The sequence below is a fragment of the Drosophila willistoni genome (assembly GCF_018902025.1).
Source record: "Drosophila willistoni isolate 14030-0811.24 chromosome XL unlocalized genomic scaffold, UCI_dwil_1.1 Seg141, whole genome shotgun sequence".
Taxonomy (NCBI): Eukaryota; Metazoa; Arthropoda; class Insecta; order Diptera; family Drosophilidae; genus Drosophila; species Drosophila willistoni.
In genome coordinates this window covers 10,977,598-10,990,946 of record NW_025814052.1, presented here as the reverse complement: position 1 = coordinate 10,990,946, position 13,349 = coordinate 10,977,598, and the positions used below count along the sequence as shown (strand labels likewise).

Below are 13,349 nucleotides of genomic sequence, written 5' to 3'. Positions count from 1 at the left end.
ATACCATACATACTGAATATACAAATATGTAGGTATATATGTATATATTAGCAAATTTTTATAGACATATGTATTAAGAGTACAAGTGGTGAATGGCAAGAAAACAAAAAGAGCACAAAAAGTGTGTGTGTGGTGTCGTGGGAGAGGGGGTCGGGGTGTGGGGGCTGTGGAAGATGGAGAACCTCATTAACCACACGCAGCAGTTGGCAGTTAAATGAAAATAATGAAAATTGCACATGACACAAAATAACAAAAACAAAACAAAAATATCCCCCCACTCGCCCCCCGCTAAGCACAATTGTCAATTGATTGTCGACTTTAAGACACCCTATTTCAAAGTAAATATAGTCTATCACCTGCAATTGACATAGATTTGAGTTCTTAGAACTTGTAGATAAAAGATAAAAACTTTCAATCCAAAATATACTCTACTTTTGAAACTGATGATGATACCGTTTCCCCTCCTTTCAGTAAAAAGTTCATTTCTTTAAGGAAAAATGTTAAGGACTGTGGGGATTCTTTTGCTCTTGATTCATATCTCACTTTTCATTCCTTTTTGTTGTTAGCTTTTTCTGATTTAGTTTATGAAATTTAACTTTGACTTTTCCCTGTGAAACAGTCGATCGACATATTTTGTGTTTTGTTTGCCCAAGAACACAATTCATAATTCTATTTGCTAAATATTGTCTTTTTATTTTTGACATACTTTTCAGAAGGTTGCAAACAACGGATAAATTCACTTCCTGCTGGAAATAGGTTTAATCTATATCTGCTATATGTCGATTTCTGTGCAAAATGTTATAGCATTCATAAGTGTTCTTTGAAATCTTGTAAATGTACCATATAAATTGAAATTTCTTTCACTTCATGCATTCCAATTTAGCCAAGCCCGGCGCATTGGCAATTCATTGATGGGGGGAAAACCCAGCCAAACAAGTCAAAACGCATGCGCAACGATGTTGCCGGGCCAAAAATTGAAAACGATTCATCGATCGATCGATCGATCGATCGGACAATCTGGCCATAAGAACCAGCAAACAAAACATAAAAGACAAAACTCAAACAAAATGCAATTTGGCCGTGAAATGTTTAACTCGACGTGGGGTAAACATAAATTAATTATTATTAAATTGTATTTGAGTTTGTGTTTCGTTTTGTTTTGTTTTTGGTTTTTTGTTTTGTTTTTGTGTCTGCTGCTTTTGTTTCTTTGGCTTTTTTGTGTGTGTGTGTGTGTTTTTGCATAATTAATTAGAAAAACTAAAGGTTTTTGTTGTGGTTGTTGTTGTTGTTTCCTTAGTCGGCACTGAGTTAGGTGAGCAGCTGACCCCTGCTGGTCTGAGGGCTGCGGTTTAACTTAAAGGTTGCAGTTTCATTTATGACTTTTTTCGTGTTGAAAATTGTTTGGAAATACAAAACAAACGAGCGAAGAAGATGTTGCCAAATTTTCATTTTGATGTTTTGACAAGTTTGAAAACTTGTAATGTCGCGGTTCTAGCTCTCTCATTTTTTCAGTTAACCAGTTTAATTACAAACAAAACCTTGCACATCTTGCAAATACCAAAATAAAATTTATTCTAATTTTCGTTTAAATTTGTTTTTCTTCCATTGATTTCTACATATGTCTCTTTCTATATATACTCTTGTGTGGGCTTACTTTTTCACAGGGTTTTCTTTCTTATTTTTTTTTTTTTTTGTTTAGCACAATTTTCAATATATAAATTGTTCAGCACAAAAGACTTTTTGGATTATCTTCACACACGCACAGTCAAAAAAAAAAAACCAAAAAACCAATTAAGATTGAAAATATTTGTAGCTTGCTTTTCCGGAAGTTTGGCGGCTCAGCGAATTTGTTTTATCATTTCTAACACAAAAAATTTTCGTTTTGGTTTTCTTTATACTTTTTGTTATTTTGTTTTTTTTGGTTGGGGGTTTTGATTTTGTACTTATAATGTCTGCACCGTGTGCCGGGATATCGTACACTGAATGTCCAAAGACGGCAAACACTTGTTATTATAACGCTTGACGCGCTATTTCATTTCGTTTCCACATTCAGAGTCGGCAACGACAGCGGCGAAACGCTCTCAGAGGCGACTAACCCACCAACCGACCAACCGACCAACCAACAAACCGATCTCGGCCCGAATCAATAAGCCATTTTTGGCCGGATCCGATCCGATCTGATGGTGGTGATGTTGTTGATGTTGATGATGATGACGATGATGACGATGATGTTGATAAGCTCAAGACTACACCATGCCCAATGTGTATACATACAGATGTATGTACATACATTCATATGTATAACGAACGACACAAAAGTTGTTGGATTGCTCTCAGAGATAACGAAAGGGAACGACGACGACGACGACGACGACGACGACTAAAACGCTCTCGACTCTCGATTCTGTTGATTGTGTGTTATCACATAAAATCAAGTTCAGTTTTTCTTCTTCTCCTATTATTTTGGCCATGCTTGTTTTACAATTGACCTAGGAAAACTCTAAATTATGAATGAACCCCCCTCCTTCTCCCTTTAGAACCTTTATGTCTTCTCTCAGTTCCTCCTCTTAGTCTCTCTCTTTCTCACTTTTTGTGAATTTTATGATAATTATCCATTTTTCACAGTTTGTCGGGGATCGTTACTCACTCATTGATTATTGCCCCATACTTAAGGCGGAGATGTGGCGGATGAGTGATGTCGTCCGCGTGATTTTGGATGATGCGTTTGTTAAAGACAGTAATGAGAATCTATGGGCCAGTTGCAAAAACTTGCTCCACATACGTTTCAATTTAGTTTTAAAACAATTTTGAACAATTCAATTGAGAGTTACATTCCTTTCATAAGCTTTCTTTTAATTTAACAAAAGGAAGAAAAATGAATTTGTTTCTTAAATTTATAAAGGAGTTAATCAGTTATTCATCGCTTTGGTTTTACAGATTAGAAATTCTATAAATTAAGATATGACAAACAATTTCTAAAAATGAGATAAATTGTGTTTCAGTGTATAAAGCCGAAACTTGTTTTCTCCTTTTGTAATTTTGTTAAACATTTAATGTTTTTTTTTTTTTTTAATTTAATTTTCCACGCGAATTTCACGCGTCGTTACGCGTGGCATCGATCGAGCACGATCTATAGATCGGCATTGGTGCAATAAATTAGATATTTTTATTAGTTGTCATCCAGATTTAGCTGATTGTAGCAGGTTTCTCTGTAACACCACCAAAAATTATCATTCTAAATCGAGTAGAACAAACAACACCCGAGCAAAAAGTGGATAAAAATTTTAAATTATGGTTAAAGCTCAACTAAATTATAGATAAATGTATCCTCATTTATCAAGAGAAACGATCCTCCTCCTCCTCCTCTCTGGGAATAGCAAAACTCAATTGATGCTGAATTGGCAAATTTTTATATATTTTACGTTAACTGAATAAACAAATTTAATGGCTGACAGCAAAAACAAAAAACAAAAAAAAAAACCTATTGCCATTTAAACGTGTAAATTATTATTTTTTGTTTGCTACAAGAAGAATTTAAATGCAGCGAAATTTTAAATTGATTAAACATGAAAAGACATTTTAGGTTTTTTTTTATTCTATTTTTTTCTTTGGGTATTACCATCTGAATGGGGCGCCCAAAATGACGCACAAGTCGACAAATTGCTGATGTTAAAAACACCCACACACACACACACACAAACATACAAAATGTATGTAAAAAAAAAGTTGACAAAATGTGAATGAATGATCAGATAGATATGTCTGAATGTATGTATATTATTTAAGTAGTACAATCGACATTGTTTCTGTTGCCAGATTTTACTGTGATTGTCGTAGATGTCTTTCGGATCAATAGAGTACAGGAGAGGATTTGGAATAAACCCTAATAAACTAATGAATATAAATAATGAGACAAAAATTAACAGAAATAAAAAAGGTCTTAGAGTAAGAGGAATTGAGAAATTTTCAACAAATATTTTCTTGTGGTTTCCCTCATTTGTGCATTAATCCAGCCCTGTAGATTTTAACAGGCTTGCCCGGGCATACAACCCGGATGAATTGAATGGGCATAACGTGTAGAGTGTGTGAATAAGTGTATGTATATATATAGCTAGGTATACATCAGTTGTGTGTATGTGAGTGTGTATGTGTGTGTACAGAGTCCAAAATTTATCTAATGTGGCTTAGTGCCCGCGGCTTTAATTAATACATCATTTTTCTTTCTTTCATTTTGAGAATGATTGAAAAAATGTGAAGAGAGTTTAATTGTAATCTGTAACATAAACAAAATAAATGATCGAGAGAGAGAGAGAGAGAGATAGAAAGATAGAGTAAGAGGGAGAAATATGTATGAAATCTCTTGAAAGCTCAATTTATACAAATATCTAAGGAAACTAATGGAAGCTCATAATTTCATAATTATGATATATTTTCCAAGTAGTGTCCAACATATAAGAGGGAACTACATATATAGGAACTATGTACATATATGATATAATTGCCCAATCTTGTTCAAGTTTGATATAACACGATAAATTAGAGCATTACAATAACTACTTTTAATACTAACTACTTTGATATAACGATAAATTAGAGCATTACAATAACTATAAATAAATATTTTATGAATATTTCAGATATTTTTCCCACTATCCTTGAAAGTATAGGTAGGAAACAGTTTTGTAGTAGTTTTGAGGAATATAAAAATTATGAAATTCTGTATGATAGACCTCAAGTTATAATCAATATCCACCAAGTCGACGAACTGGAGTATGGAATATAGAATGCATTTATCAGTAAAATAAATGATGATATTAATATGTTGCCAATAAAAGTTGGCGATTACAAGAATCGCTAATCGATCTATGTTATCATAGACAAGATAAGGATGAGCAGGATGAGGATGAGAGAAAGAAACGAAAGGTGTAAATACAAATTTACCTTGCTTTATAAAAGGAATCCCCCACCGTATTGTCGGGGGATTTCTAGAGAAAAACAAAAGTGGAATTCAATACGCAAGCTATGTAGCATCCAGATGATAACGACCTATCAGGAAGGCGACATGCAATCCCAAGTACACTTCCACACACACTCTCCCCCGAAAAAGATACACACACCCACCACTTGGATGGAGTGTCTGTCGGGGGGTTTGGGTATGTCCCACCTGTGGCTAAATAGGGAAGTACTAAAACGCAAAAGACGTACTGACACACACGCACATGTTCCCATTCTCTCTCCTCCTCTCTCCATCTCTCTCTCTCCCTCTCGTTGAATTGTAAAATAAAAAACAAAAGCAAGTGACAAAAGGAACTTATCAGAAGACAAGCTCGTGTGTTTTCAAGAGACTGAAGGCTCGAAAAGGTGGCTAAGGGGGAACAACGACTGCGTCACAGTCATTTTTTGATGGGCTTTCCATTTACATAGTTGAGAGTTTTTTATTTTTTAAGTAAATTACTTAAACGAATTGCATTTAAGTTGGTTGGTTTTTTTGTTTTTTTTTGTTTTTTGTATATCGACAGACAATTGACGATGAACTGGCTGGCGTTCAATTAAATTGTTGGGTAATGGTAATCAACTGTCGCTTTTGATCTTATCGACCCGCGTACTATGAACGTTGAAACCAATCTGTTGATCAATTACTGGTTGGATCGTCATCATCGCCATTACATACATACATACATACTTAGTAGTAGTAGAAGATAGTGATCCATCCCCGGTGCCCCTCCCCCATCAATGGTTTTGTTTTTGGTTTTTCCAATAGCGGTAGATATCGATAGATACATAGATAGATAGATGGATGGATGGATGGATGGATAGGCATGCAAATGTTTTTGTGTTTTGTTATTGTGGACCTTAAACTTGAACTTGGCCGCAACTTGGCACTTTATAAATTGCCTACGACTACATGGAACATATGTTTAAGTGTATAGAGATGGAGAGCGAAAGCGAGAGAGAGGAAGGGGGAAACAAATATATGATTGGTGCTGGCTAGGGAAGGGGGATACACTGGATGCGGGGTTGGCTTATGCACGCGATTGAAAATTAGCAGCTGCAATTTGCGATATTTGTACATGAATTATTACTTCCCCCCTCCTCACTACCCTTATAGATTGGTTCGTACTGGTGAAAAGCGACGTCCCTTTTTTGTTTTGTTTTGTTTTGTTTTTTAAGGCAATTAGACACGTAATCAGTTTTAATTGTATTTTTCGGTAATGTTTGCTCACATAAGTTAAATTATTTATTTTATCATTCATTTTGACAGGCCATCTCCAACAATGATGTAGATAATACTTTAGACTTTAGTACTTGACACTAATGTTCTCACATCGACCGATTAAGGTGCCATATCTTTAACTCTGAGAATATACATATATACATACATATTTGTTTTGTATTTCTTTTAATTTAATTATCTTGCAATTTATTTTATTACATGTATATGTATATACAAAATAGTTAAAGACAGATGTGATTTGATTGAACCATTTTTGTTTTATGTAGTTATAGCAATTAAGGATATCTAAGGACATTTTTCTGCAAATGTTTTCTTTTACTATAATCTTGAGATCGTATTGATAGACTCTATCAAAAGGGAAGAAACTAAACCTAGTTCTTTATTAAAAGGTAAACAATATATTTCAATATATTTTCTATTAGTTCCCAAATAAACTTTTAATTGATTTCGGAAAAATTTCAAAGCATTCAATTTTAAAAATCATACGCCCCGTATGCCAGATTGCAAGGGTGTTCAATGCTTTTTGGCTCGCTTACGTTAATTCCTTATCTATAATGGTTTTTTAAGGGGGGAGGCTTATTTGTAGGACCCTTCTGGCATTCCAAACGTACGTAATAGAATACTGACAGCCATTAATATTATCAGTTAAAGTAAATTTGAACAGATAATAAAGACAGGAGAAAACGCAAATACCTTATTCGGATGGTAATTTCCCTCCCTTGCTCTGAAAAAATAGTTTGAAATGCAATGCTTAAAAAGAATTAAAAAAAAAAAACAAAATATCTCTAAAAAAAATATAATCTTTAAGTGTCCTTGTCCTAATATTATCTTAGAACTATATATATACGATTTGATTCGTTTATTTTTTTGCATATCACGTGACCCTTGAAATATTGATTATCAATATCAGTTGGATTCAGGTGTTCAACAATGAGTCAGAGAGGCCAACATCTTATCCCTGTTTGTCTTGTTCCCAGAATAGTAGAAGACAATCAGTGGTTAAATCATAAAACAAAAGACCTCATAAGTTAGAATGAGAAGAAAATAAGAAGCTTATCAAAATAATCAAAATGATATTTTCAAGTAGTCGTAAATGACGTTATACATATGTATGTATGTATGTATGTACATAGGAATGGAAACATTGGGTCTCCTTCTATAGTTCATTCGCATGTGAAGCCTCTTGAGAGATACAATCGTTGGAAAGTTGTGTTTAAAAGTGTGTGTTTTTACCAAAGGCGAAAATCAATTTTTCTGTATTTTTTTTTATATTCTTTTTATTGGCCATAATCTGGTTTTTGATTCTGTTTCTCAAGTGGTACCCAAACTGCCCTTGTCTATACATAATACATACACTTCACCTTCATACCCCTTACCGCCTCCCTTCTCTCTCTCTCTCTCTCGTCTTTCATGCTGTTCTTCCTTTTGAGCTTATCAGTTGTCACGTAGAGCTTGAAAATTAATCTGTCAACAAAATTTGATTGTCTCTCCCTTGGCCTTGGCCCCAACTTATTTTGCCCCGCCTTAATGTTGCTACATATTAATCTTGATCTGGGCAAAAGAAAAAGTACCAGTACGAAAGGATGGCCAATAAAATCTCTATATTTATTGGCCATAACAAAATGCTAACACAAATGCAATCAATCGTATGGTTATTTTTTTTCGCCCCCTTTTTGAGGTAGGAATACAAAACTGATTTTTTGCTTTTTCGGCACGCGTCATTCGTTTTGATTAGTATGTAAGATGCACAACAAACAGATATTGTACATTTGAGGCATGGCATGGCATGGTGTAGTCGTAGTCGTCGTCTCTTTTTACTTAACACATTCAACTTACTAAACGACCTTGACAATGGCCTTGGAGTCTACTAATACACATTGTTACAATGTGATCACCCGCACGATCACCGCCCTTTTTTTTTCGGCTATCAACCGAATTCTAAGTCTAAGCAACAACATTACACACTAAATAAATATTATATATGTATAATATATATTTAACTTCCTAATTTGAAGCAATCAGCGTTCAATCACTTTAGTCATTCAAATTCTAGGCAGATAGCAAAACCAAGAAAGAAAAAAATTGAAAAAAAAACCCACGAACCCATTTTAGATTTAGTCAAGTTGTACAAATAAGTGTTTGAAGTAAATGCTTTTTGATTATGTGTTTTTTTTTTTCGTGCATTTGTGTCCGGTTTGGTGTTTAAGAATTTCAAGAAGCTAGTTTAGAGATTATATACACTTTCCCCCCTGTTCCTCAATCTTATACAAAATGGGTTAGACATAGGTAAATAAAATAATAATTATTTCCTGTCTCTTTTCCATTGATTGATAGAAGACTAGAAACTCAGCTACTTCTCAAAACTCAAATGCATTTTGTTATTTAACAATTTCTATATAGTAACGTGATCCAATCGTGACATAGTTTACATAGTTTACTTAGAAACAGAAATATTATTATATCTCTCTGCAAGGGCATAAAAAACTCATTTCACATTCTCTCTTAGACATTTTTATTAGTATTTAAACAAGAAAAGTTCTCAAATGTTTAAAATTGCTGAGCTATATAGATAACAATTCATGAGAAGTGTTTAGCCATCTGGCATAAAAGTGCATATGCACTTGGAAAGGGTATTCAAACTTTGGCATGAGGAAAGAGTCCTAATGACGTCAACTAACAACGTGAACTTTTCTTTGACAAACTTTTTATATTGATGGACTTTTGATAAAGTTTTATTTAAAATATTCTTCTAAAATGCAAAGAAAATAAATCAAGAGTCAAGTTGTTAAACATATATTATATTATATGCAAATGTTAAGATTATAAATTCAGTTAAACTTTTAGCCGACCTCTCAGTCTCTTCTCTTCTTTGCCTACAGAAGCCTAGAAGAAGGGAAATGTGAGTAATATGACTTAAACAAAATAACCCAAAAAGATTAACAAATGGAAATATGACGATATACGAGAAATTTTGAATTATCATTAAAAGCTAGACTACATATACATACATACATATATAAATGATGTGTGTATGTGTGTGTGTGTAATAGGTATGCCTGTACTTATGCTTATCAGATAATTACTATTAGATGGAAGGAGGGGAAATTTCGACACAATAATTCAAGTGAAACGTTTGCCAAGACACGCAAATTATTTTACAATGCCTCCACACACAGTTGGCCTGGCTAATTGTGGTCGGTTCTAACTCTCTTTACGGTTTGGTCGCTTAGCTTAATGTCTCTGATAACTCAATAATTTGTATGGGGCCTCTTGGTCTGGGAACTAAGCAATAAAACGTCTCCACAAACAATGAGAATTAATCATAAATTAGATAAAAAACAACAACAACAAAAACTGTTAACGAAATCACAATTATCAGAAAACGCAATGACGGTGTCAACACCAACAACAATGAATGCTCAAGTGAATAATTTTAATGACAGGTTGGTAGGTAATGGTGGCAAAAAGAGTTTTGGCATTTACAATTACATACGATCGCAATTCATGGAATAAATGGTCAATAACAACAAAAAAATTGTTTTCTTTTTGGCCAACAATGACGACATATTTAATTTGAAAAGCATTCTTTAAGACGTAATAGCCAGGTGACTATTAACGTGGTCTCGCGAAGCCCATAAAGCAGAACTTATATGAGGGTAAACAATAAGCAAAGAACAATGAAATAATATACATAATTTGCTTTTAGAGAACATATTGAACGAATCACAAATCCTTATGCAACGTCGGGGTCACCACTATACCACATTGAATAACCTATGTTTGAACTATGTATAGATAGACACATAGACAGATCGAAATCAACTCTGACGGATTCGAGGTCACAAAAGTTATAAAAGTTCTATATACTATCCCTTTATATTGATTGAATTTTTGTACTGGTAAATTTCAGTATTTTCTTGCATGTCGTTTGTTGTTTTTGTTGTTTTTCTCATACCTGCCTCATCAGCACTTTCAACATCGTCATCATTTCGGAGCGGCAAATAACCGCCATACTTGCCACGCAAAACGACCATTTCGTCCGTTTACGAGTATTAGTTCACAATGCAGCAGGCTTTTCATGTCAAATATAAAGAGCCACAGACAAGAAGATAGAGACAGAGAGAGAGACACACAATTAAATCACGACATATTTCGGATGATTCCTTTTATTTTATATATATAGTTATTCTCCCCCTCAATTGAAACTCGAACGCGTCTGTCTAGCTGAAATATTCAGTGTTTACTAAGTTGTTTTTTTTTTCTTCTTAGAGCTGTAACTATTTCAAATTGCCTTCTCTAGCTTGAAGATATTGTGTTTGATCTAGTTATGAAAAGTAAAACACATGTGTTCTTGTGTCTTTGTTTAGATTATTAGACATAGAGACAGACTTGAGCCGTAAATAATTTGATTGGATAAACATTGTGATATAAACGATATGGTTAAGGCATGTAGGTGAGAAATCTATAATTAAGACTTTGCGAAAACATTTGCAATAAAAAGAAAATTGACGCCAGAGGGTTGAAACTAGATTCTTTGAGCAGAATCCTCGTCTCATAATAGATGACAAATCGATAAATACTTGTTAAATAGAGTATTTGATTCATTTGACTTACTAATCGAAATTCGAAATTCGTTCAATTTTTCCCATAATCAATTTGCAGCAATCTCTTAATTTCAACTTCGATGTCGCCTCCGACAGGTGTTAAATCTAAATATTGACATAAATGGTTACCGGCCAGCATCACTCTCTGACATTGACGTCATAACAAGAATCGCTTGAACGATTCGTTTATTTGCTAGCTGCGGCTTCATAATTTATGATCAATCTGTCTCTATGTTAAATTTAATTAATTTCAATTTTGTTTACCTGTGTGTGTGAAGCGTGTAAACTCTTGAGGAGTACTCTTGCCTATAAGTAAGTAGACATTCGCTTAAACTCACTCAGAATAACTCCATTTTATGTCTATGTAGATTTGGCTGGCACGTATATACCTGTTTATCGATATGGCAACAGGGTGGGATGAGAATAAAACAAACCATTCAACTTGATGCCCTTTTGGAATGATAAAAAACCAAAGGGGTAGACAAACGAACAGTACTTAAATAATAATAATGAAGCGCCGCAGGTCAAAACGAAAACCACTTGAACAGCTGACTACTTATTAATGGCGTAAAGTTGCGCCGCTAATCGCAAACAAAACCGTTATGCGTCGCTGCCCCATCGCCTTGTTGTGGCTACTATTTCATGGAAGGCCGAATCGAAGTCAAGCCGATCAAAAGTGAAGCCAACAGCCGACAATGGCAATGGAATGTAATTTTGCAATTGGGGTCAAATAACAAGGGTTTTATAAGGGTAATGCAAAGGTTAGCTTATCAGCAAAAAGGGCATATCTGTCCCATTCTTCCAGGATAAACGATAAGCGCTTTGCACAGTAGACGTCACAAATTTAACACCTCAAACTGAAAATTTGTAAGGTTATGTCAAAATGAAAATTTAAACATCTCAATATTATCAAAATTAAAAGAGTAAACGCACTAAAGATGGAGAGTGCACTAATTGAATGGCCACCACTGTACATTACAAAAGGAACATTCACAAAGTGTCTACACTACTCATAAGTTATGAATAGGAATCTAAAATTATATACCTACGTATGTATGTATGTGGTCTGTGGTGTAATTCTGATATCCAAGTTATCTATTTAGTTTTATCTTAAATGCGTAATATTCCACGATTTAATGATATCAATATGCATCATCAATTAAATAATGTACAATAATTTCCACAATTTAGATATGAAATTCAAAGAGGAAAATTCGCAATTTATATGCATTCAATTTGTATACCTATAATATCTATATAACCATCATCCCTTTGCTTGTATGGACATAGATATATAGTAGATATCACATGAATATACACATGTATATACCATATGGTCTTTATAAGAATCAGTAGTCTGTCTGCAGTCCCTAACCCTTTCAAGGATACACATTTTGCTCACTCAGGCAGGCCTTGAAAGTGAATAAATAATTATATTTGCCATTTGTTTTAAAGCAAATAAGTGTCAAAAAAGCTGATGAGAATGATATATAAATATGTTGATAATAAAATAGTTGGCAACAATTTACAATAAATTAAAGCAACTAGTACTAACCAAGTGTTTATATTGTGTTATTTTTCAGCCCAAATATACCTTGAACTTCATTAATGTGAACCATGAAATTATCGATTTGATTCGATACAATTCAATTCATTGTTATGAACTTACATCAAGGCCTAACAAAAAGAGCGGAGCCCTCTTTTGGTATTGGCAAATTGCATTCTCATGGCCAATGGCAAGAGTTGCAGCTTGAGCAAGGGTGTAAAAATGGCAATAAACTAAAATGTATAACTAACTGCATAATTAATAATAAATTAATTGTTTGGTATACATACATACATACATACAAATGCACCTGCATACATACAAACAAACATAACTAAATAAATGGCATGCGAAATGCTATAAATAGCGTGCAGCAAATTATGGGAAAAACAAATAAAATGTCAAAGCTAAAAAAACTAATGAAAATAGAAATAAAAAAAAACTACATTGAAGTGTAAAATGTTTGTTTTTGTTTTATAACTTATTTGTTTTTTTTTTTTGTTTTCTTTAGCCATTAAAATGAAAAGTATAATTACTTTGTAGTCTTTTCTAATCGCCCGACAAGACATGACAATCAAAAACTTGTTAAATATGAAATTGATCTTATTCAAATTCAAATCTCAATCCCAATTATTTTGCCACACTGTGCAATCCTTAGATTACAAAATACCAAGACCTTTCCAATTGGCACAATTCCTACAAAATATAATAGTATTAATAGCCCAAATCTCAAGCTAACATCGATGGGACATTAAATACAGATACTAAAACATGTTTCTGATAAATAGCCAAAGATAGAGAGCAACATTATCTTCTACCCAGATCTTTTTGGCAGTTTATGAAAATAACTACAAGATGATATGCTTAATTTTAAAATTGCAAAGTAATTTTGGATTTTAAAACAAAGATTTTGTCTTAGCAAAGGAAAAATATATATATCGTTAGTAGCGATTTTGTCGAATAA

The 13,349-nt window shown here is 33.6% G+C and overlaps 1 protein-coding gene across 6 annotated transcripts in view; it reads right to left on the bottom strand.

Moving 5' to 3' along the window:
• LOC6641456 (solute carrier family 41 member 2) overlaps positions 1-13,349 on the bottom strand; it is a 30,938-nt gene that overhangs the window by 13,346 nt on the left and 4,243 nt on the right. For 2 of the 6 annotated variants that reach the window (XM_047011413.1, XM_023175215.2), the window contains exon 1: positions 10,191-10,284. The exons of the other annotated variants lie outside the window; for them this stretch is intronic. In XM_047011413.1, the coding sequence (XP_046867369.1) occupies positions 10,191-10,269 (79 nt within the window). In that variant the 5' untranslated portion in view covers positions 10,270-10,284. Of the gene's footprint in view, positions 1-10,190; positions 10,285-13,349 lie in introns of those variants that run through there. 6 annotated transcript variants of the gene reach the window in all.